Source organism: Vipera ursinii, assembly GCF_947247035.1.
Source record: "Vipera ursinii genome assembly, chromosome: 1".
Taxonomy (NCBI): domain Eukaryota; kingdom Metazoa; phylum Chordata; class Lepidosauria; order Squamata; family Viperidae; genus Vipera; species Vipera ursinii.
The window spans coordinates 176,115,215-176,139,240 of NC_139512.1; the positions used below are offsets into that span (position 1 = coordinate 176,115,215).

The following is a 24,026-nucleotide window of genomic DNA, read 5'->3' on the forward strand; positions in this document are numbered from 1 at the left end:
GTAATCAATTTTTCATTCAAAAGTTTGCCTCGGGTACATTTGTTTTTTTGGACTGGTAATGCACAGAGTTATATTTTTATCTGGCTAATGACTCAAAAAAATACATTTGCTTCTACATATTATATGCAATTTGGATTATTATTTTTGTTATTACAGTAAGCCCTCATGCAACAGGTTTTTCAAGTCCTTTGTTCTAGCCTTCCTAAGCACTTCTTTAAGATTTATTATGTATGTTTCTGTCTCTAGGAATTTTTTGTAGAGCCATTTAACCGGAGGGCACGGCAGGAGAATATGCGTTACAATGGCATGCTAAAACAGTTAAATAATCAGCACACAACAACTCTGAGACAGTGGAGAGCTGCCAAACTTTACCTTATCTGTGAACAAGGCCCTTGGGCTGAAAGGTATGGGAAATCAGCATGTTTTTTTTCCTCCTTGGAGCATACTTTACCTTTTCTAGAGCAAGGTATGTGGCTGAACAATAAAACAAGAAAAAGAATATCCTCCCCCCTCGCTCTCCTCTCTCTGTCTCTCCCCCTCCCTCCCTCCAGTTGATTAAACTTAGAATTCTAAAGGAAAAAAGTAGACCCTACCAAATGGAATTCTGCTCACTCTAAGCTTTGAGATATCATGGTCAGTCCATTAAATTTCATGACTCCTGTTGAAGCCTTGACTTCACACACAATAAAAATGCCTAGTGGAACCCCCCCCCACCCCCGCCTGTTTTTTTGGGACTGCTTTTAGCTGTTGGCAGAGATAATTCATAATTATAATTCTCAAAGCGAGCTAGAAAATTCCCTATATGTTCTAGTATAACAAACAGACCCAGCTCAGCTTGCTTGGAGGTCATTTTTATAAGAAAGAATCAAGTTATTTGCCCCAACTAGAGGGATCTTCATGCCTCCCCTGGAACAGTATGGAGAAAAAAAATATATGAAAAAGAAAATCTAATTGTTGCAATTTTTTTTTAATCTTGTGTTCACGTCTTGTTATTCTTTTCAGTACAAACAGTATATCACATGTCTAATGTTGTTCAATTTCTTTTGCTATATTCCTTTCATCAGGAAGCCACATCTCGTTCACTGGAAACTTTCAAATGTGGAAAACTATTCGCGAATGAGGCTAAAATTAGTGCAAAATTACAATTTCAACTCTCACCAGGAGGCCAGTGCCCTGAGGGATAATCTAGGTGAGGCCAAGTGGCTATGATGCTTGTTAGCTATTGTCTTGGCTCTTTAAAATATGCAATCCTGATTTCTCACCGGACTTTTTAATTTCTGTCAAGTATAGAAAATTCTCTTTTCTTTTTGTGTTAAAAGTGTTCCCTTTTCTCAGCAAATCTGCTTTTGCTTATCTGCTAAAATTACACTATAATATAAATAGAATCATGTGACTTAATAGGAACCTTTCTATGGCTGGAGGAAAGATTGTGTTGGCAGTCCAGTAGACAAACAGAAACCAGTAGGTTTTTTTTTTTAGGATTTGAAGGAAATAGGCTCATACCAGTGTGAAATAACCCAGAATGATTTTATTGAATGAAATAAAAGTAAATTAAAATTAATTAAGAGAGTTAACAGAGAAGGGTATGCTAATCTACATCCTTTCAGTATGTCAGGAACCTCAGGAACAGCAGTGGTTGGACTCCAAAGCCAGGAATTGTCCGTGTCCTCCCAGAACTTTGAGTCTACATGGAAATCCTTAAAAGAGAGGGGTTATAAACCATCACACATGAAGATGGCTTGGTAGCCTACTTTATCAGGGATTTGATATAACTTTAGATAGTGGAATCTTTGCCAAAGATTTGCCGATTACTTTTATCTCTAGAGAAAACAGGATCTCCAGCAGGCAGCACCTGCAAATATTAAGTGAGCCTTTTTTTATGAGAACATTATTCCTAGGTAGTTATTGTTCTCCCTCCTCTTGGAGGATGTTAGATTAGGGAGCCCCCGTTGTCTCTTTATCTTAATGGCTACCAAGTAATAATCCTTTCTGCATAGGTATTACATGTGCAGAGAGAGAAAAAGGAGTCCTACTGTGATGCCAAGGCATTGTTACAGAATAACAGAGTTGTAAGGGACCTTGGAGTTCTTCTAGTCCAAGGAGGAGACCCTGTGCCATTTCAGACAAATGATTGTCCAGTCTCTTCTTAAAATCCTCCAGTGTTGGAGCACCCACAACTTCTGGAGGCAAGTTGTTCCACTGATTAATTGTTCTGTCAGGAAATTCCTCCTTAGTTCTAGGAGTTCTTCATGTTTATTTTATTCATTTATTCATTTAATTCAATGTTCTTCATGTTTATTCATTGGGATACATGCTCTAATAGAAGTTTACTTGCTTAATTGGATATCTTCACTTCATCTTTCAAGGAATGTTACAGATGCCACCATCAAGGGAAGCTTTGCTTCTGGAGGCAGTGAAGCAAGTAAAAGTCTGTGATATGGAAGATGATATACTTGAACTGCCAGATGAAGATCCAACATCCAGTACAAATATGTATGTAGAAGAGTATGTGAATTCAGAACCAGGTTCCAAAGAATATGGTTGGGACATATTGTGGGCCTGCTCATCATGGTGTTTTTTTTTAACCAGTCTCCACATTCTACAAAATCTATTCAAATTCAGACATGAATGTGCATGAAATGGAAAGATCTTTTTTTTTAAGCTTGGAATGAAACAGTCCACCTAATATGTTAGAATGTTCAAAGTTAGCTGCATTCTGAAAGATCAAAATTTGTTTTATCCCAAAGGAAAAAAAATCTCTCAAAAATTTAAAAAAACTATTCATAAGAAAACAGATTACAAAATTGTCACAGTAAACAAATACTTTTAATGTTTCATATCGTGATTTTTTTTAAAATATAGTTTTTAAAAAATTAAATATAATATTCTTTGGAATTTTTTCTAATTTGGCCATAGATATTAAATATGGACTAATACCACATCTCTTCTGCTAACCAAGTTCATACAAAACTTTTATTTATTTACTTACTTACAACTTGCCTACCCTCTTACTTTATTGCTATATGCAGATACTTTGTTTCAAAAACTACATGCGCAAATCATATTTTCTTCTAATTATATAAAGATCTAAGTAAAATATAGTTTAGGAATTATGTAGAGCATCTCTTGCGCTGGCTGTATAATAAATAAGTTCTCAGTGTTCGTAACTTAAAAATGATAAATTTGTTACAGGTTTTCTCTTCTTAAGGAGTGTTTTCCCCCTTGTTTTAAGGTACAGAGCAAAAACAACGCTAATCCTATTTGATAGTAATCGGTCTTTTTATTAATTAGTACTTAGTGATGGACCATTTGCTTAGGAGGCTCAAGTACTGATTATTTTGTAAGAAATGCTGATACCTTGTTTTGTAATTTTTGTATTATCCAGCTAATCAAGCCTGTCATTTGATATTTCTGCTGCAGGGGTGAAAAGGAAGAGCAGGGTCAAAAAGAAAAACTTGTGCTCTCAGAAGACTGTGAACTTATTACAATAATGAATATAATACCTGGCAGGCTGGAAGTCACAACATATCACATTTACTTCTGTGATGGCAGCATTGAAAAAGAAGAAGGTGAGACTTCTGGACTTCCGTTGCACCACTCTGTGTTTTGTAGTTAATTGGCTACATACAGTCTTTCACACTGGAATGAATTTCTGGAAGAAAGATTTCAAATGTTTGATAATCTAGAATGCTCCATTTGCATTGCAGTAGAGGAAAATATTGCCGATTGCCAAACTTTCCCCTACGTTCTGGGGATCCGCAATCTTTTGTGGCTGATGATTTGGGGGATGTGACATTAGTACTTTCTCAAAATGGCTGCCATGGTAAACATCCATTTATAAGAAGGCAAGTTGAAAGTGCTCCCCAGCCCCTTTTCCAGCCTCTCACAATGCAGCTTCACACTTCAGCTTGCCTTTATCTGCTTCCTGGGGTGTATAAGTTCTTTGGGGCGGGCAGGGGGGAGGTTATTGGAGCACATTTATTTTTTATTTGTTCTTTTTTGTTTAATGGATTGCAGCTATTTTAGAACTTATACTACAGTTTTTACTTGTTTCATATCTTGTTTCATATCTTAATTATTGATAAATGTTATACTATTGGCTTTCGGTGACAGGGGACTACAAAAGGGTAGTTTGAAATGATATGATCCCGATGCCCCTGGTTGTTCAGTCCTGCCATGATTTTTAGTAAGGTTTCTATTTTGGCTCATTCCAGTTAGCAGTTTTTACTTTTCCAACCATGTCACCAGACCTTCTTGACTTTCATAATTATCATATACCTTAAGAATAAACTGAAATTCTTCTTCTATATCCAGGTGTAGGTTTTGATTTTAAATGGCCTCTTTCTCAAATTCGAGAGATTCACTTGCGCCGTTATAATTTGAGGAGGTCGGCTTTGGAGATCTTCTTTATTGACCAGACTAATTACTTCCTTAACTTTAAAAAGGAGGTATGTAATTTTACATGTTTCTTGCACAGAATACCTTGAGAAAAATCCCTAAAATACATGTTTCATTACTGGGTGATTGTGGCCGGAGATCTCCTGTGAACAGATGAATGGGTTCAGTTCAACAATGTTCCTGATTGCCCTAAAAATGAACCCAGCTTGGATGGTAAAGTAATTGAAAGGTCTTGTTTCATATTAGGATCTTAGGTGCATATTTAACTTTTTTTTTCATGGTCAGCTGACATGTTTAATAATGAAAGCCAAAGTATCTAGTTTAAATACCATGTTTTAAGCAGGTATAAGAAAGAAAACCAACATTGATATTAACATCCTTCTTCAGCGCTTAGCGTAGTGGCCCATTCTTGCTGGAGATGACCCATGTTGAGGCAAAGCACTTTTAAATAATGTAATAGCATTTATTGAGATGCATAATGAAATGATAAATTGAATTGCATGGATTAGCCTCACAATTGGATTGCCAAAATAGCAAGCCCAAATGAGAAAATGGGGAAATTCTGATGATGTTATTCAATAAATTAACCTATGTACTTTCATTGTTGTAGACAAGAAACAGAGTGTATAGCCGAATTCTGTCTCTGTGTTCTCAAAATATTAGTGGGACCAGATCTCCCCAAGAATTATTCAAAGCTTCTGGATTAACTCAGGTAGGGTACTAACCTGAATGTGGGGGACATTAAAAATAATTCATGTCTCTTTTTGCTTGGTATAATAGCTCCCTCAGCTGGTGTCTGAGCTAATTTTTAAAAATACAGATAAATGTAATATTTAAATGGCAACTTCTTCTATTTCTGAGTCTATTCTCTGTTAAAAATAATTTGTCACTTGTAGAATACAATAAACTTTAAATTATGATGTATATAGGATGAAATCTATTTTTTTCCTGATGATGAGAAAACTAATAGTAGCTTTATTTTATATAACCTCATCCTAAATGGAGCATTCTCCTGCAGGTCAAGTTTGTGCGATTGCATAGGAAAGCAACAATAATATGATTTTTTAAAATATTTTTTAATGGTTTATGGTTCTAGTTCTGTTTGGGCTGAAAGAGTACGGTGACATAAACAATTGAATAAACATGAATGCTACATTAATTTTGCCATTTTGTTTGCTTGAATTATGCTAAAATGCATCACTAGCTCTTTTTACACAACATTAGCTTCAACACTGGGCTTTCTTTATTTAGAAATGGGTGAACAGAGAAATATCCAATTTTGATTACCTCATTCAGTTAAATACTATGGCAGGACGAACCTACAATGATCTTGCACAATATCCGGTTGTAAGTATTGTTTATGTCTGTTATTTCTAACTAGATACAATATTATATTTTATCAAAAAACAAATGCGAGATTTGTTTTCCTTTTTGTTCAAGTTTCCATGGATCCTGCAGGATTATACTTCAGAAGAATTGGATTTAAATAATCCTGCAGTGTTTCGGGATTTGTCTAAACCTATTGGTGCAGTGAATGAAAAGAATGTGAGGGCTGTAAAGGAAAGGTATTTCTTTTGAAATAATCATTTAATTGATGTATTTAACTGTCCTTATTATGCATTCGCTTCTTGATGTTTATGCTTGTTCCTCTGTTCCAACTAGTAAGTGGAATGTATTGTTCAGATGGCAGTGAAGAATTAAAGACAGCAAGTGTTCATTGATAGGTATATTTAGGATAAGAGTTTTTAAAATTGTCACAGCCTTTTCAGATTGGACATGGAGGGTAAACTAATAAAATTGTGATGAAAAAAGGAAGTTGATACAATTAATCAGTGGAACAACCTGCCTCCAGAAGTTGTGAATGCTCCAACAGTGGAGGCTTTTAAGAAGAGACTGGACAACCATTTGTCTGAAATGGTATAGGGTTTCCTGCCTGAGCAGGGGGTTGGACTAGATGACCTCCAAGGTCCCTTCCAACTCTGTTATTATTATAATTATAAAATAATAAATTCCAATAGATTCACGGTTATGAAAATGTATTATTTTTCTTTTTTTTCTTGTAAAGATATGATAACTTTGAAGACCCCCTTGGAATTATTGACAAGTTTCACTATGGGACTCACTATTCCAATGCAGCTGGAGTCATACATTACCTCATTCGTGTTGAACCTTTTACCACTTTGCATATCCAGCTTCAGAGTGGGAGGTATGATATTAAGAGATGTATAAATTTCTGTTGTTTACATAATGGTAGAATTGCAGAATGTATTATTTTCCTTGAAAGTGAACAAGGTATCATTTCTTCACATACTTAGAGTAGAACGTTTATTTCTCAGAAGAGAAGCACCCTTGCGTATAATTCAGAGGAGCTGCAAATACAGTAGGTCCTTTGAGTAGAGGAAGCAAAGAAAAAAGCCTTCTTTCCAATGGAACAAAAATATTATTTGTTTGTTTATTTATAAAGTTTATTGGCCACCTATTTTACTAACTAACTCTGGGCAGTTTAAAATATTAAAAAGTGTAATGATAAGATGTTTAAGTTATGAGCCGATAGTGGCTTTCTGATACTTTGCCAGGTAATCTTAGCATCTTGGTGATGTCCAAATTTCCCCGCAAATTTTGTAATGGCCACACATGGTCTTCCTCCATGCAATTTGCTGCTATCTAGAGTTTCATTTATATGCTAATAGCTAAGTAGAGTTCTTGAATGAACAAGTTTTGTGTTCTAATTCAAAAGTGATGCAGGACTGCATGCAAATGATATGTAGCTCCAGATATGCATTGTTATCCCTGGATTGAAATAAATAGGTATACTACTTTTTTTTAAAAAAAATTGTACCTATGTTTGATTTATAGGAAGAGCACTGAGCTAAAGTTAAATGCAATTCCATTATTTAAATGGAATTGTAGTGGAAATCTGATGTGTAATAGGGGAGTTTTCCTTTGTATTTTCTCTGCAGATTTGACTGTGCGGATCGACAGTTCCATTCCATTCCTGCTACTTGGCAAGCTCTCATGGAGAATCCAAATGATGTGAATGAGCTAATTCCAGAATTTTTCTACTTCCCAGAGTTCTTAGAGAATCAAAATCGTAAGAAGTTAAACCAATAATGAACTGCACAGAACAATGGGTTCTCATTTATTGTTTAAGTAACAATCTGTCAGGCACAAAGAATCCAGGACCATTCATGTGGATCGCAGCATAAATGATTGAAGTCTATATACAAGAATCTAGTTAACTAACAGTCAGCACTAACTTGGCATTAGATAAGAGTCAACAGAATTCAAGAGCTGGGGGCTGGGCTCTTGTGTTAACGCAAAGACTCCAAACTAATGATATGTTTGCCTCCTCTTCCCCCCCAGCTCTGCCTCCTCTTCTGCATACACTGGCTAATATTCTGTTCCTGTGATTACAGAATGAATAGAAAATCTGATTTATCATTCAAAAATTCCTAAAATACACTTTTGCCATATTATTACAATTGCTGTTATTCTATTACATAATTCGGAGAAGCCATTTCTATTTAAAATAAAATGTGAGACATTGATTTTCCTGATTAAGTATTTTTCTTCTGTCTTCTCCTTCAGTGGAATCTGGCTTAGAAAACTGTAACTTCTAATAAACATGTTGTCATTTTAATTGCACCTGAAATCCTTTTGTTCTATTGCCACTCTGCAGGTTTCAATTTTGGTCGGCTCCAGATTTCAAAAGATGAGGTAAATGATGTCATCCTACCAAAATGGGCACATTCTCCAGAAGACTTCATTTTCAAACATAGGAAAGCATTGGTAAGTTATAGTCCCTCTGGAGAGATAATGTAAGATTTTAAAATGTGTGTTTAGCACAAAGGACCATCAGTGTGCTGTATGTGGGTAAATTGACAGAAATGAAATGCAGGTGTGTTAAATATGTTTGCTGCCTTGAGTATTTTGCAAAAATAATAAAAGGTGGATACAAATAAATATTTTTTAAGTATGGTATTCACTAATGAATAGTATTCATAATCATGTAAAATGATTTTCAGTGGCCTTTCTCTCTTCATTGTTATTGATACAATACAATATACTATGTTGATTAATCAATCAAGCATATGAAACAAAAGTATCAACCACAGTAAAATATAATAAAATGAGGTAAGATACAGTGAAGTGAGATAAAACAGAATAAAATATAGTAGACATGATAAATTGAAGATAAATAGGTAAGATAAAATAGTATAAGGTAAAATAGGAGGAGGAGGAGGAGGAGGAGAACTTAATAGTATCAATTGACTGTGTCAAATATATAAAACTGATGCAAAAGTTTATAAAAACAAATAAATAAATAAAATAAATAAATAAATTCATACTATATCATCATCCCTATAGTTAATTTCAATCTAATCAAGGTATTCTGTCCTCTTTGAAGTGGCCTTTGAAATGAGGAGGGCAATTGTATTAATGATTTGCAGGTTTGTTCCCTGCAATAAGAGTGTTTCTCTTGGGTGCCCCAGTATTTTTTAGTTTTTAAATAAGGAGCTAAATAAGTGGTCGTTTCTGGAAAGTAAAATTTGCAGTTGACAAGAATGTTTTCAGTGTCTTCAGTGGCTGGTGCCCCACAAATGCAAAATCTTTCTTCAGTTGGGACCTCCCACGACTTACAATGTTCAAATTGAGCTCTAGAAAAAACTCTTCGGAGATGTTGAGGCATGTAAGATATTTGTTAGATATTTTTCTAACCTGGAAGCTGATTTGAGTTGAGCCAGCCGCTTCAGACACTTGACACATTTAAGTGCTGCAATGTCATCTTCAGCAGCCACATTAATAACTCTTTGTTTGAAGGGCTTTACATCTGATTGGGCTGAGAATTGGATAGAGAATCCATATGGAGAGATGACATTTGAAAGTTGGATGGCTCAAGCACAATGCTGCTTACTGTGTAATTGCTCTTCAAAGCACAGCTACCCATCTGGGTCCATGGATAGTAATTAAATATTTAATTACTAAAATTTTGAAGATATTATCTGGTAATCTGGCCAAATGTTTTGGAAAAAAATCTTTTTAATAATTCTTTTGCGATGTAAGTTGTTGAGCTGTCCTTGCAGGTTTTACCACAGCTGAATTGAATTGTACCTGTTGTGGTACCTATTTTTTTCTCTCCTGAATTGTTACAGAAACTTGGATTTATTTTCTTGTATTTCACAGTTCCTATGTGTGCAAACATTATCATAAAACTAGGATGATCTTTTTCAGTAAATGTAAACATGAAGAACAAAGTATATTGGGAAAAAGGCTTTCCCCCCCCAAAATAAGGGTAGAAGTTTCTTTGAAGAACTTAGTTACTGAACTTATTTTTTTCTTTCTGTCTTAGGAATCAGAGTATGTCTCTGCTCATCTCCATGAATGGATAGATCTGATTTTTGGTTATAAACAAAGGGGGCCAGCTGCAGTGGAAGCTCTGAATGTCTTCTACTACTGTACCTATGAAGGTATGAAGCCCCATCTTTTCTTGGTACATAATTGGATCATGTGTGATGGAAAGGTTAATAGTAGCTGTAAAAGCTAAACCAAGGAAGAGCAGGAGAGAGCACAATAAGCTTTGATTATGCACAGTAGGCTTTGATTATGCCATGGATAAACTGTTGCACTATACCAGGAGTGTCAAACTCGCAACGTCATGTGATGTGTCGTGACATATCGTAACTTTTTTTGCCATTGCTGGCAATAGGGTGGGCGCGGTTTTGCTGTGATGCATTGGCCAGCAGTTTGACACTCCTGCACTAGACCAAATATTTGCTATCTTACAACTGTGTCATTTGATTAGTGCTGCATAGTATTAAATGGCTTATCTATTATTTTGCATTAGCACCTGTACATGGTTAATTAGGGAGAATGATTAACAATGTGTCAGTGATGAACTATATGGTGATAATATATATGCACTACATCGTGTTTGTGACAGGTGGCAGTAGCTAGCTGACTTTTGGCTGCTCCAGAAAAAGCTAAGCAATATCAGACCTTGTTAATACAGGTAGTCCTCAACTTACAACCACAATTGAACCCAAAATTTCTTTTGCTAAGCGAGACATTTGTTAAGTGAGTTTTGCTCCATTTTATGACTTTTCTTGCCACATTTGTTAAACGAATCACTGCTGTTGTTAAATTAGTAACAGTGACTTTGCTTGTCAGAAAGTCGCAGAAGGTGATCACATGACCCCAGGGCAATTCTTATCCAGAGGAAGGTACAAATATGTCCATCTGAATAAAGCTACAAATATGCATACATGCAGAAGTTTGTATGTATGCACACATACATTCAGCATTTATTGTCTGCTTTGAACTGCAAACTAGGCTTTTGGTTAGGTGATGAAAGCTTCTGCTCAGAATTGGATACGGTGGGAAATTGTCTGAAGAAATCAGCAGACTTTGCTGAAGGATGAGAATGTTGATGAAGGAGTCCATGGGCTCATGGTTAATTTTGGCTTAGTAAACTGGCTCATTGAATTTATGTCCTCTTTGCTATTTAATCAGCATTATACTGTCCTCTAGACATTTTCCCAAGGATAGATAGAATGGATGATAAAATCTTAAATCCGCAGTTCAGATGTCAGAAACCTGCACAGTTACTGATAAGAATTGGGAGTTTGGTTATAATAGTATACCACAACCAGTCATTATGTGATTGAGCAGGATACTCTGTCTTGCCCTCTCCTAACTGGAAGAAAATAGAAATTGTTATGCTGGAAGTTGAAACTTTGCTTGTCAGAAAGTCGCAGAAGGTGATCACATGACCCCAGGGCAATTCAGCTGTCATAAATGTGAGTCAGTTGTCAAGCATCCGAATGTAAACCATGTGACCATGGTGATGCTACAGTGGCCATAAGTAGGAAAAATGGTTATAAGTCACTTTTTTCAATGCTGTTGTAACTTTGAACAGTCACTAGACAAACTGTTGAAAGTGGAGGACTACCTGGATTTGGATGGAAGGCAACTGCAAAATCCCAGAATTGTAAACTAAATTAGAGTTGAAAATACATCCTGGCAAGCAATTTTTGTATAGTTTTATGGGCATGTCCATGACATCACCAGCACCATGTTTTACCTACATCGTATACATGGATCATTTAAGATTTCATGAGTTGACTTTTAAGTGTCAACATTGATGTGATAAAAAGTTTTTATTTGAAATGTTTTCCTTATCCTCCTTCAGAGTGTTCCACTCAGTCAGTTCTTACTGGACACTACAGGAGGAGAGTGTTGAGTCTAGGGTGGCAAAAAAGTCAGGGAGAGTCTACTAGAACCTTTTCTGACTAGCAAATTATATTAACAGACATGAGTGTTGACAGATTCATAGAGTGGCTAGACCAGAGGTCCCCAACCTTTTGGGCACCAGGGACCGGTTCCATGGAGAGAGGTTTTTCCATGGACCGGAGGATGCGTGCTTTTGTGTGCTCCCTGCATCCTTCAGAGGGGGCTTTGCTTGTTTGTGTGGACCGGTTGCTGGCATGCCACGGCCCGGTACTGGTCCACGGACTAGGGGTTAGGGACCCCTGGGCTAGACTACATGAAGTCTCCAGGCATCTGATAACATTAAATCCAGCTCATGAAAATTTATGTTTGTTAATGACATGTTTTAGTCAGAAAAGGGTACTGTTAGACTCCATGTGATTGCCACAGAAATTCTAAGGTTAAAATTCATCAACTTTTAAAAATCTGTGTCTCTCATTATAAAATGAGTCTTCACAGCAGATATTGGATACCTTCTTTGGGAGGTTGTCTGTGTGTAACATCAATCTCCAAATACACCTCGAACCTTAAATAGTTTTCTTCAGCTCCATTATGAATACGGGGGGATTGGAAGCTTCTATTTTTATTTAGTCACAGTTTAGCATGTAATCTAAATTGGTATGAAGTTGCTTTCTATCCACTAATCAGAGTTGAAGAATAACCAGAATTTCCTAGGGCTGAATAATTTTTAAAAATGAAAACCATTTATAAACCATGCTGGAGCAAATGGGATCACACGGGTCCAAGGGTCAGTCATTTTCATCATACTAAACTAGGTTTATTCTAGTGCTTCATGTTGCATCCAAATGGATAGGGCAGATTGGTCACAGACCTTGGTCATAATTAGCATTTAGGCCCTCATGAAATCTGCTCTTTCACTACCAGAGTTTGGTTTTTCTTATCCTGATGCATTTTGGAGTTTATAGTCTTGAGTAGATCTGAAGGACACCAGATAGAAAGAGAGGATACTGTACATTTACATGGAGAAACATTACAATAACTGCAAGGGAGGAAGCAAATATTTTTCTCCCTATAACAACTTCAAGTGATGAAATATTAAGTAATACGTACTTGTGAAACCATGTACAGAAAAGCATATGGATTATTATTTTCTTTATTTTGTTTGCCATTTGACTATCATTGCAGGAGCTGTAGACCTGGATGCCTTAACTGATGAGAAAGAAAGAAAAGCCTTAGAAGGGATGATTAACAACTTTGGACAAACACCTTGCCAGCTATTGAAGGTAAATCCTTTGGAAGTACTAAGAGTCTCAGGTACCATCTCCCCATGAGTAGCCTGCCTTTGACCATGTGTCATGGTTCTCATGCTTCAGAGGTTTCTCCTCAGGCCTCGCCACACCTCCCTGTCATACCTTACAGTCACACACTGTGCCAGATCACATTCTCTTTATTTCTCTTATTTCAATAATCTGTTGAAGAATCATTGTGTAATTACATTGTGGACTTATTCTAGGAGCCCCACCCAGCAAGATTATCTGCGGAGGAAGTGCTGCAGAAGCAGACCAAAAATGAAAACTCCACCCTCAATCTGTTCCAGCATCTCCCTGAACTAAAATCCTTCTTCATTGAGGTAAAGATACTTGTTATCAGTTGGCAACTGATAATGTTCCACATTATTTTGTAAAAAAAAAACAACCTCTAGGGTGTTTGAAAATAAAAATAACAATTTCCCACATGATTGGGTGAACTAAAAATGTATTCTGGGTCCAAAAAACTTGATGGCTATAGAGACAGAAGACAGTGCATTACACATTTTCTACAATGATAGTAGAAACAGATCTGTACAGTTTTTTTAGTTTCTGGAAATGCAAAGAACCTACAGCACTCTTTAACATTGTTTAAATCTGACTAAACAAAGCAAAGCAGGGAAATCAAAGGCACTCAGAGGATAGTAATACTAATAGCAATAGGACTTAGACTTATATACTGCTTCGTAGTGTTTTACAGCCCTCTCTAAGCGGTTTACAGAGTCAGCATATTGCCCCCAACAATCTGGGTCCTCATTTTACCGACTTTGGAAGGATGGAATATTGAGCCAACCTTGAGCCGGTGAGAATAGAACTGCTGGCAGTGTGCAGAATTACCCTAAAATACTGCATTCTAACCACTGTGGCATGGTAACAGAGCTTGATGCTGTGAATGGCTCTCTTTTCTTTCTTTTAAAATTCTGCTGTAGCTATATTATGTGGGTGAGGGCTCCCACTTCAACACTGTGGCAAAGTGTTAAGCCACAAGAAAATATTCTTAATATTTTTAAATATATTTTTTGTGGTGATGGAGGGTGTTTTTTTGTCAGTCATAGCACAAGCCATAATTGCATGAGGATCCCAGGACATTTTTATAGCCATTTAGCAATGATTGGATAGGAGGATTAGATTTTCCCCGCAGATCATAAAATGTTTCTGAGTATGCTTGAAATCAACCTCTCTACAGTCGTATGTGGACCTCACTGCAACTTATTCTCTAGAATATGCCCATTCACTTCAAAGCTGGTCTACTTTCATTGAAGCCAAGACTTTTTGGTACTTTGGGAATTACTATTGCTGTTCTTATTATTTAGATAGGTTATTTCAAAGCATGTTTCTGAAAATTCCAACCGTTTGTCTTTGTTACCAATAAACTCAGATGATCAGTTCTGCTGTAAAAGTCAAAGATTAATTACATAATAGTTTGAGGATACTGTACCATTTTACAGTACAGCCACATTCATACTGATTTAGATGAGTAGGTTTCAGAAGATAATAATTGCATTGCCTTTTTTCTAAAAAACAGTTCTAAGGTACCAATGAACATTTAATGTTCAGGGCTTTTTTTCTCATAGAACGCTAAGGAACGGAGTTCCGGTACCTTTTTTGGATGGAACCTTGTAGGGTAGGCAAGGCAGGTTGTATGACATGTGTGAGTTCCGGCACCTTTTTTCTTTTACCAAAAAAGCACTGAATGTAATTATAAAAACACCTAATGTAATTAGAAAAGTGTCCCATCTCCTGTTCCTCATTGTATTTAGAGATACTCTGATTTTTTTACGCTCTTGTTCATTCTTTATTTCTTCATATGATTTATTTCACACACATTTGGATTATACCAATATTGTAGGATAATGATGAATATGGCAATTGAGAGAAGGAAAAGGTAGCAATGTAAAAGCAATCATTACATAGATAGTTGCACATTTTCCTTCTTATTGAGGAGGCAGACACAATGAACCTTCCGTCTTCAGCATAATTCCGTTTCTGCCTGTTCAAGCAAAACTTGGGCAAGGGATTCAGATCTAGCAGTTCCTTCTGCTATCACACTTCAGAATTAGAAACACTTATTCTAGATACTCCATTTAATATTAGCATCCCTATTGGATGTAGATTTGAACATCATCTACATGCATATGCCACATCAGATTGATTTGTCCTACTTACCATCACCAACCAGCATCTGTTTTCCCCTTAGGGAATCAGTGATGGAATCCCTATTGTTAAGGCCATTGTTCCCAGGAACCAGTACCGATCCTTCATGTCACAGGGAAGTCCAGAACTTTTGGTGAGTGATGTTTGCAAAAATGCTGGAAGAAGGTCTAATAGGAAATTATCAAAACGACTGGTTATTAATTGTTAACTTGTTGCCTGTTGTTAATTTATTATTAATCTTTAACTTGTTTCTGTCCAAAGGTGGAAAGTTTATTATATTATAATATATGTTAAGGTATTTGTGATCATGGTTGGTGTGATTGTTGTGTTCTAGTGTTTTCTGAGTAGATGCAGTATCTTAATGCAATAAACACATAAAAATCAATAGATGTTCACTTTCAGAACTATCATTCAAAGATTCATGTAAAGGCACGGAGGAAAGACAAATTGTATTTATAATTGATGTGAGCAAAGTTTATATCTCATTTTTAAAAATTTAAACACTCTTTTCTGAAGGTAACAGTGAATCTCAACTTTATCATTGGGACTCATGGATGGCTACCTTATGACCGAAATATTTCCAATTATTTCACTTTCCTTAAGGATCAAACAGTAACAAATCCCAAGTGAGTAAAAAACATAATTTTCTGGGACATATTTTGGCATGCATTTTACAAACTAGAGCCCACTTTATAAAATGCATTGATGTGATCCTTCATTGGGGATATGCAGTAGAGAGAAAGAATATTTTCATAGTTCTTCATTGTGGCTTTCATCTGTTTATCCAGAGGAAGGTACAAATATGTCCATCTGAATCAAGCTACAAATATGCATACATGCAGAAGTTTGTATGTATGCACACATACATTCAGCATTTATTGTCTGCTTTGAACTGCAAAGTAGGCTTTTGGTTAGGTGATGAAAGCTTCTGCTCAGAACTGGATACGGTGGGAAATTATCTGAAGAAATCAGCAGACTTTGCTGAAGGATGAGAATGTTGATGAAGGAGTCCATGGGCTCATGGTTAATTTTGGCTTAGTAAACTGGCTCATTGAATTCATGTCCTCTTTGCTATTTAATCAGCATTATACTGTCCTCTAGACATTTTCCCAAGGATAGATAGAATGGATGATAAAATCTTAATTCCGCAGTTCAGATGTCAGAAACCTGCACAGTTACTGATAAGAATTGGGAGTTTGGTTATAATAGTATACCACAACCAGTCATTATGTGATTGAGCAGGATACTCTGTCTTGCCCTCCCCTAACTGGAAGAAAATAGAAATTGTTATGCTGGAAGTTGAAACTTGTGCTTTATTCTCACTTTGGTAAATGCTTATATCGTTGCACTTATTATATTGCACTTTTATTTGTACTGAAACTTGCTTTATGATTTTGGGCAACAATAATACATTTTAATAAATGGACAGTGTAGATCTAATGTAAGTATTTGTTTCCAGAACACAACGAAACATCAGTGGTCCTTTTGCACCAGGATTGGAAATTACCTCAAAGTTGTTTGTGATGTCCCATGATGCAAAGTTGCTTTTCAGTGGAGGGCATTGGGACAATAGCATTCGTGTAACATCTCTCACCAAGGGGAAAGTGATGGCCCAGCTTATTCGACACATGGGTAAGAGATTATTTTTTATTATTATTTTAATTTAATTTAATTTATTATTATTTTATTTTATTTTATTTATTTTATTTTATTATTTTATTTTATTATTTTATTTTATTTTATTTTATTTTATTATTTTATTTTATTTTATTTTATTTTATTTTATTTTATTATTTTATTTCTTATTTTATTTTTGAGTGAATTAGACAATGGGCCTCTATAGAATGTTGAAATGCTCTCACAAAATAGCTGCCACAAAATAGATGGGGTGAGGTACATGCCTAAAACTCAAGCTATGGTGGGGGTGGGGAGGGTGGAGTTGCCCCATGTACCCCACACCCGCTTACCTTCCTGCTAGGACCGCTGCAGTATGCCTCCCACACCCTGACACTTGTTGCGCCACGTGGCTCATCACGCTAGTGGCGCCACTCGTGGCAGGAATCTGCACAGCACTTTGGGCCATTCCCGCTGCTCGCGGCAGGAGGCCGCCTGGTGCTTCACACCCCTGCCGCCACTCACAGCAGGACACCATGTGGCACTTCAGGCTGTTGCTGCCACTCATGGCAGGACGCTGTATGGTGTTTCATGCTGGTGCAGCCGCTCGCGGGAGGATGCGCTACGTCCTCCCATAAGTGGCAGCACCAGCGTGAAGCACCATGTGGCCTCCTGCCGCCAGCGGTGGCACTGACGTAATGTGCCACGTGGTGTCCGGCCGCAAGTGGTGACAAGCAGCCACTGAAGAAATCAAGCAGTAGTGCCACAGGTGTCAGCGCATGGGAGGCCTGTCTGCAGCGGTCCTAAGATAAGACATCACCTGAAAATAAGACCTAGTGCTTCTTTTGGAGGCAAAAAAAAAAATAAGACCGGGTCTTATTTTCAGGGAAACACAGTAGTGCTAATCATACTTGTGAATCTTGGTTTCCTGACCTAGTCTACCTCCAAGGGTTGCCAAGTGAGGATACTTCTATAGGCACCTGCTGCCATTCTCCAGAATGCTCCATTTAATAGATCAAAAATAATGCTTAAACTACAAACAGGAATGGCACCTTTTTTCTTAATTCTGGATTCAGAGAATAGATATAAATGCACTGTATTCTTCCATTGTGATAATTAAAGAAAATCCATGATGTTGGGAATCTGTAAAATACAGAGACCATTGGGTAGATGTTACTGCTTATTGCATCTCACGAAATCATAAACGTATTATAGGTAACAATATTTTTATTACTGCTGTGCTGATTAGCATTATCTTTAGTAAGAAGGTAAGAGGTTACCTTCCAGGTTTTCAAGATGATAATTGTAGCTTGTTTTGTCATTTTTTCCTCAATAGGTTGGGAATAGTGATTGGACCAAAGTCTACTTTTGACTTTCAAGGACCAAGTGAAGTTTTAAAGTAATGTCACTCTAGGTCTAGTCTAAAGTCTAATCTAAGTATTAGATTGCATTGGCTCAGAAGCCTCTTCCATTCCACTTTCTGTCCACAACGATCCATTAGAACTCTTGGGAACTCTATAGATAGGCTAAAAAGACCACCAATTAATCTGATATTCTTCCTCTCACACTAGAGTTTCTATTTTTTTATCTTCCATAGCTTGGGGCAAACAAGGCTCCTCCTTTCTTTTTTGCTGCCACAGATTAGTACTTCTGGAAATAGCATAAATCATGTTGGATTTGATCCATTTAAAATGTCTCCTTCCTGACAAACCCCATAGAAATGAATAGAATTTAGCTTGAAAGAAGGTAAGTATCTGTGCATGAAGGGCTCTGGTGAGCCTTTACTGGCTCCACGTCGGTATCCTATGAGAGCTGGCTCTTGAATGACAATATCTGATGGAGGAAAAAAATATTTTTACATAACCTTTTATGTATAATGCCTCTTTTTCCCAGGTGCAGAAATATTCTCTTTAGGAACCTTTATTAATATAATTAGGTGTTCCACACAATACATACAATGTTTGCTAATTTATATACATTCATTTTGCAATTTAGAATAGTTGTTTCATTTTGGGCAAAGCCAGCACATCTATGTTTAAACTGTCATTTTTTAAATCTGGTTATTTCAATTCCTACGAATTGAGACTTCCTCTGTTTGTTTGTGTTTGTAGACATTGTGACATGCTTAGCGATGGATTTCTGTGGGATCCATTTAATTTCAGGCTCAAGGGACACCACTTGTATGGTATGGCAAATAGTTCAACAGGTGAGTTGGCTTTTGTGGAATTCTGCAAGCTGTGCTGTGTGGTGCCGTGTTCTCTGATTGCATTAACTTACAAATGGGGCAGAAAGATCAGAAAGTGAGGTATTGTACATTCATTCAAATGTTATAAAGTATAAAAAGGGTTACTTGAATCTCATACAGTTGGGAATTTGTATAGGGCTTAGATAGCTATGAAGGTTACACTGTGGCACATCTGATAGAAGAAGTATTAGTGTATGAAAACTTACATGAACATGCCAAAAGCACCGGGGTGAGGTGAGGTAAGACTGGAGTCCAGTGATGCTGTTTGTATTGCTAATGAGTTGGAGGGAATTTGTTTTGGGCTGTTCGTTTTGTTTGGTTTCATTATGATTTTGTGCTACCCAGAATTGTGATGGGTAAGCCATACAAGTCTTTTAAATAAATCAATAAAAATAAATTTATAAAAAAAGGTTGCTCTTGTACTGATCAACTGTAACTCCTTGGAAAATAGTACTGTGTATTTAAAAGTTCACTGTTTAGTGCTTTCTTTAGTGTAAATGTGGCAAAATAGGTTAGTTCTGAGGCACAAGTGAAGAAAGAATTCTTTTTTGTTCTTTTATACATCCTGAGATTAGATTTCCTCTTCTGGTTTTTTGAGCTAAAGATTTGTTTGTGACTCTTAAGAATAAATTGAATTGATATGTTTTCCTCCCTTTTAATCTGTATTATTTATTTATTTTGGCAGCATTTTCAGAAGATCCAGGTGTTTTTTTTCATAGTGACCAATAAAATGGCAGCTCAGCGCCTGCTAGCTGCCATTTTATTGGCAATTATGAGCTGTATTAAGAAGCATTATGCTTCCTTAAGGTAGAAAGTTTAGGATGAAATGATGTCAGACTTTGGGCAGATTTGCTGCTTTGAAAACATCTTGACTTTTAATATAATTGTGCTTCTTTCCAATATTTAATCGCAGGGAGGAGTGCCAATAGGTCTGGCTCCTAAACCTTTGCAGATTCTCTATGGACATACCAATGAAGTGTCTTCAGTTTGCATCAGTACAGAACTGGACATGGCAGTCTCAGGTGCCAGGGTATGCTTGCTTGTTGTTTCCTAAGTCTTCCTTCAAAATAAGGGAAAACTGCTCCTCTGGCTTAAAGTACCTCATCAGTCTCAAGTGAGCCTTGAATATGCAATTCATTCTTGCCAGGCCATCTACATTTCTAAGTTGTTCTCTTGTGGTAAATGATGCCTGCAAAGCTATGCCTACTTCTTTTGAAGTATTTCCCTTTTTTTGAACATTGGCTTCCAGGCAAAATAAATGCATGATAGTTTGCTGGCAAATGTTTTGGAGTTTGGTCTTAAGAAAGTTTCTTCTATTTTAAAATGTATTTCCAAAACATTCTTCCTTCATGTCTTCTGCAGAAAGAATGGAATGCATACAACAAAATGTATAGAATGTTTTTAAAACTACATTGTGGATGCATAATGAACATTGGAGGCTGAGAGGAACTGCATTATTTAAAAGTCATTGATATAGAGTGCTATTATAAATATTTGCTGTTAAAAGTCTGATTTGCCTCCTAAAACATTTCTTAGATAGGATATGACCACCACTGATAGGGTTAATAGTTGGAAGGGACCTTGGAGGTCTTCTAGTCCAACCCGCTGCCCAAGACAGGAGACCTTATACCATCCCATTCAAATGGCTGCCCAATCTCTTCTTGAAAAACATCCAGTGATGGAGCACACACAATTTCTAGAGGCAGGCAGTTCCACTGGTTAATTGTTCTCACTGTCAGGAAATTTCTCCTTAGTTCTACGTTGCTTCTCTCCTTGATTAGTTTCCATCCATTGCTTCTTGTCCTGTATTCTGGTGCTTTGGAAAACAGGTTGACAGGTTGATAATCCATTGAAAACACTCCGTCTGGGTGGATCTCTTCTATGTGTCATTCTGGGCATGCTGACTGTTGTATTAAAAGCACAGAGGCTAGTATTGCTATACTATGAATTGGTTCTCACATTCATTCAGTTTTGAAAGGTCTCTGTTTCGTTTTAATAGGATGGAACTGTGATTGTCCACACCATTCGGAAGGGCCAATATATGAGGACTCTGAGGCCACCCTGTGGGAGTTCTCTCTTTATCACTGTTCCTAATCTGGCTGTATCTTGGGAAGGACACTTAATCGTTCATACCAGCATAGAAGGAAAGACAACTCTCAAGGTATTAAGATAGCCAAGTACACAGGGGCTGCATAGGTTTTGTTTCTAGAGGTGGGGATAAATTAACTATGTGATTGGAGTAGCAATGGGGGCCACCTTTGCCTGTACATGAGTTAGTATGGACAAAGTATTGGAATTCATTCTTGATTGCGTCTCCTGCCTCTGTAGTGTAAGGCTGTGCGATTTGTTTGGGAGGAAAAGCTTTGCAGCACACAGAAATGACAAAAGTAACATTGGTCTGAGATTCACTGAAGCAGCCAAAGCTGTTTCCAGGATTGTATGGCTGCTGGAGGGAAATTTCTACAGCTCATTTTCTCAAGCAAGAGTTTAGTATCCTTGTTAGTTTAAAATCAATATTAAGTAACAGAATTACCTATTTTTGGCTGACTAAATGTTGCCTCTTAAATGTTTCAATTTGGTTTTATTTGATATGAAATAAAAATAGTCCTCTGGCTTACTAGCCTGGAGAATAACATTATTATTAATGCTTAGCTTTAATTACCTTTCTAGCAATGATCTTTTGCAAAATTGGTTATAGGATAAAGTTCAAGACCAAATGCCATCATGTATTTATAATTTAATTGGAAAAAGACCATTTTGAGTCGCGTAGTTGTCATTTTGTCTAGATATGCATCCTTAGCAGTGTTGGAGAAATTGTGGCTTTCTGTTTTCCCAAATGACAAGATGCTGCTTGAGAATTTAGAGGTGGGGCCCAGTTGCCAAGGTGTAGAGTCTCTTTCTTGAATGTGATCAGTTCTGCAACTGATATTATATTCTGCAACATTCCCTTTTCTGCAAACGTTGGCAACCTTTTATTTGCAGCTCCTCTGCAGACTAAAAACACATCCATACTCTCCAATTTAAAAAATGGGGAGAATTTCACAAAGTCACCCCATTTTGTAAGATTTTGTATTCTCATGTAAGACTTTAATTTCCATGGGATCTGAAATTATTAGCAACCCCTAATTTGAAATTTGAAATCACGCAGATCAGGTTTAATAACCTAGATGGGTTCTTAATCAGGATCCCACACCTGTGTCTGTAAATATTATTTGAATTCACAACCCTGAACATTATGTGGAGATTACATGCCACACTATGTTCTTTTTATAATGGTGTTACAAACAATCCTGCTACAGAATTATACAATTTCTATGGGAAAATGTTGTTGCTCAAGGCTTTCCCCTCTCTTTTATTGTTTTTTGTTTGTTGTTTGTTTGTTTTCTGCCCAGGATAAGAATGCATTGCATCTCTACTCTGTGAATGGGAAGTATTTGGGCTCTGAGAGCCTGAAGGAAGAAGTGTCGGATCTTTGTGTGACTGGAGAATATATTGTAATAGGGAGTCTACAGGGATTTCTCTCCATAAGAGATCTCTACAGGTAAAGGAAGCTTGAAAAGGAAGGCTGTTTCCAATGACTTGTAATGTTAACAACTTTAGTCCGTGGGGGCCTAGGATCAATCAGCAGCTCTCACTTTACAGTCTATGATCCTCCTCCACCAACTACTGTTGTTTATATGGAAGGAATCCAATATGCTGAAGACTAAGAAGCAAATTAATTCCTTGCTAAGTTAGTTATGTGCTGTTTAGGAATTTGAGCTCTCTTATGAATCCTTTAACTACTACCGGTTGCCCTCTGGGTGCGATTCAAGGTGCTGATAATCACCTTTAAAGCCCTACATGGCTTAGGCCCGGGGTACTTGCGAGACCACCTGCTGCCAATGTCTACCTCCCATCGCCCGGTCTGCTCCCACAAAGTTGGCCTCTGGCTGGCGACCCCCAGGGGGAGAGCCTTCTCTGTGGGCGCACCAACCCTCTGGAACGAACTGCCCCCGGAGCTGCGGATGGCCCCTGACCTTCAGTCTTTCCGCCGTGACCTAAAGACCTGGTTATTCCAACAAGCGGGCCTGGACTGATCATAGTTTTTAAATTTGGTTTTTTATTGGTTTAAATTGTACTTATTTCTTATATTGTTTAATCCTCTTTTAATTTTTGTATTTATATCTTTTAACTTTTTATTGTTGTGAGCCGCCCTGAGTCCTCAGGGAGAAGGGCGGCATATAAATTTAATAAACCTTAAACCTTAAACCTTTCTTTTAATATAAACTGCCCATTGAGTGCTTTTCGGTCTGCTGTAAATAATACACGTTTGTTATTTCTTTATTTCAGCCTGAGCCTTAGCTCCTCCCCTTTAGCCATGCGGCTGCCAATTCACTGTGTCTCTGTTACCAAAGAGTTCAGCCACATTTTGGTGGGCCTTGATGATGGCAAGTTGATTATCATTGGCGTTGGAAAGCCAGCAGAGGTAAAACCTACCATCAAGAACTTTATCTACCGAACAGTGGGAAACTCATTTATTTCTGCTTTCCGGCTGAGCAAGCAATCGCTTCTGTGGCAGGGCAAACTTCAAAGCAAATTTGAGCTTTCAAAGGGGAAGAAATAATTCCCAAGACATTCTTAGAGATTCTTTAACAGGTCCTTCTCTGCTTGGAAAAAAAAAGAAAGAATGTAGAGGGGAAGCCATGGGGAAAAGGAGGTGTGCCGAACTAACATACAGATTTTACTGACTAGCTTAAGTGCACTAATAGTGCTTTCTAACTGGACTGGACTTGCTTAATGCTACCTGCCATTTAATACTTAATGCGCAACATTAACCTGTCACCACTGTTTACAATGAATGACATTAGCTTCCAGAAGAGCACTGAATAAACAACAGTGAGCTACTTTGGAACTATTGTGGTTTTGCTTAGCTGCATTCATGCTTCATTTTTAAAAAAAAAACGCCATTAAGGATCCATCTTTTTGTTGCTTATTAGATTTATGCAAAGGGCAGTGCTTCTCATCCTCAAAGTGAATGCAAACTACTTGGATGCCAACTACAATTATGCAGTTTTTATTGGGCATGTCCTTAGTCTACTGCA

The 24,026-nt window shown here is 37.1% G+C and overlaps 1 protein-coding gene across 3 annotated transcripts in view; it reads left to right on the forward strand.

The window, feature by feature from the left end:
* The window catches only part of NBEAL1 (neurobeachin like 1), a gene marked incomplete at its 3' end in the record, with an annotated part of 109,227 nt that overhangs the window by 79,329 nt on the left and 5,872 nt on the right, over positions 1 to 24,026 (forward strand). For 2 of the 3 annotated variants that reach the window (XM_083371268.1, XM_083371269.1), the window contains 22 exons: positions 247 to 404; positions 1,065 to 1,189; positions 2,367 to 2,493; positions 3,421 to 3,569; positions 4,315 to 4,448; positions 5,009 to 5,110; positions 5,650 to 5,745; positions 5,839 to 5,963; positions 6,464 to 6,604; positions 7,359 to 7,489; positions 8,078 to 8,187; positions 9,749 to 9,866; positions 12,811 to 12,908; positions 13,139 to 13,255; positions 15,130 to 15,219; positions 15,603 to 15,712; positions 16,546 to 16,718; positions 18,812 to 18,906; positions 19,859 to 19,975; positions 20,945 to 21,106; positions 22,338 to 22,486; positions 23,275 to 23,410. In XM_083371268.1, the coding sequence (XP_083227394.1) occupies positions 247 to 404; positions 1,065 to 1,189; positions 2,367 to 2,493; positions 3,421 to 3,569; positions 4,315 to 4,448; positions 5,009 to 5,110; positions 5,650 to 5,745; positions 5,839 to 5,963; positions 6,464 to 6,604; positions 7,359 to 7,489; positions 8,078 to 8,187; positions 9,749 to 9,866; positions 12,811 to 12,908; positions 13,139 to 13,255; positions 15,130 to 15,219; positions 15,603 to 15,712; positions 16,546 to 16,718; positions 18,812 to 18,906; positions 19,859 to 19,975; positions 20,945 to 21,106; positions 22,338 to 22,486; positions 23,275 to 23,410 (2,763 nt within the window). Of the gene's footprint in view, positions 1 to 246; positions 405 to 1,064; positions 1,190 to 2,366; positions 2,494 to 3,420; positions 3,570 to 4,314; positions 4,449 to 5,008; positions 5,111 to 5,649; positions 5,746 to 5,838; positions 5,964 to 6,463; positions 6,605 to 7,358; positions 7,490 to 8,077; positions 8,188 to 9,748; positions 9,867 to 12,810; positions 12,909 to 13,138; positions 13,256 to 15,129; positions 15,220 to 15,602; positions 15,713 to 16,545; positions 16,719 to 18,811; positions 18,907 to 19,858; positions 19,976 to 20,944; positions 21,107 to 22,337; positions 22,487 to 23,274; positions 23,549 to 24,026 lie in introns of those variants that run through there. The other variant, XM_083371267.1, reaches the window with a different exon arrangement.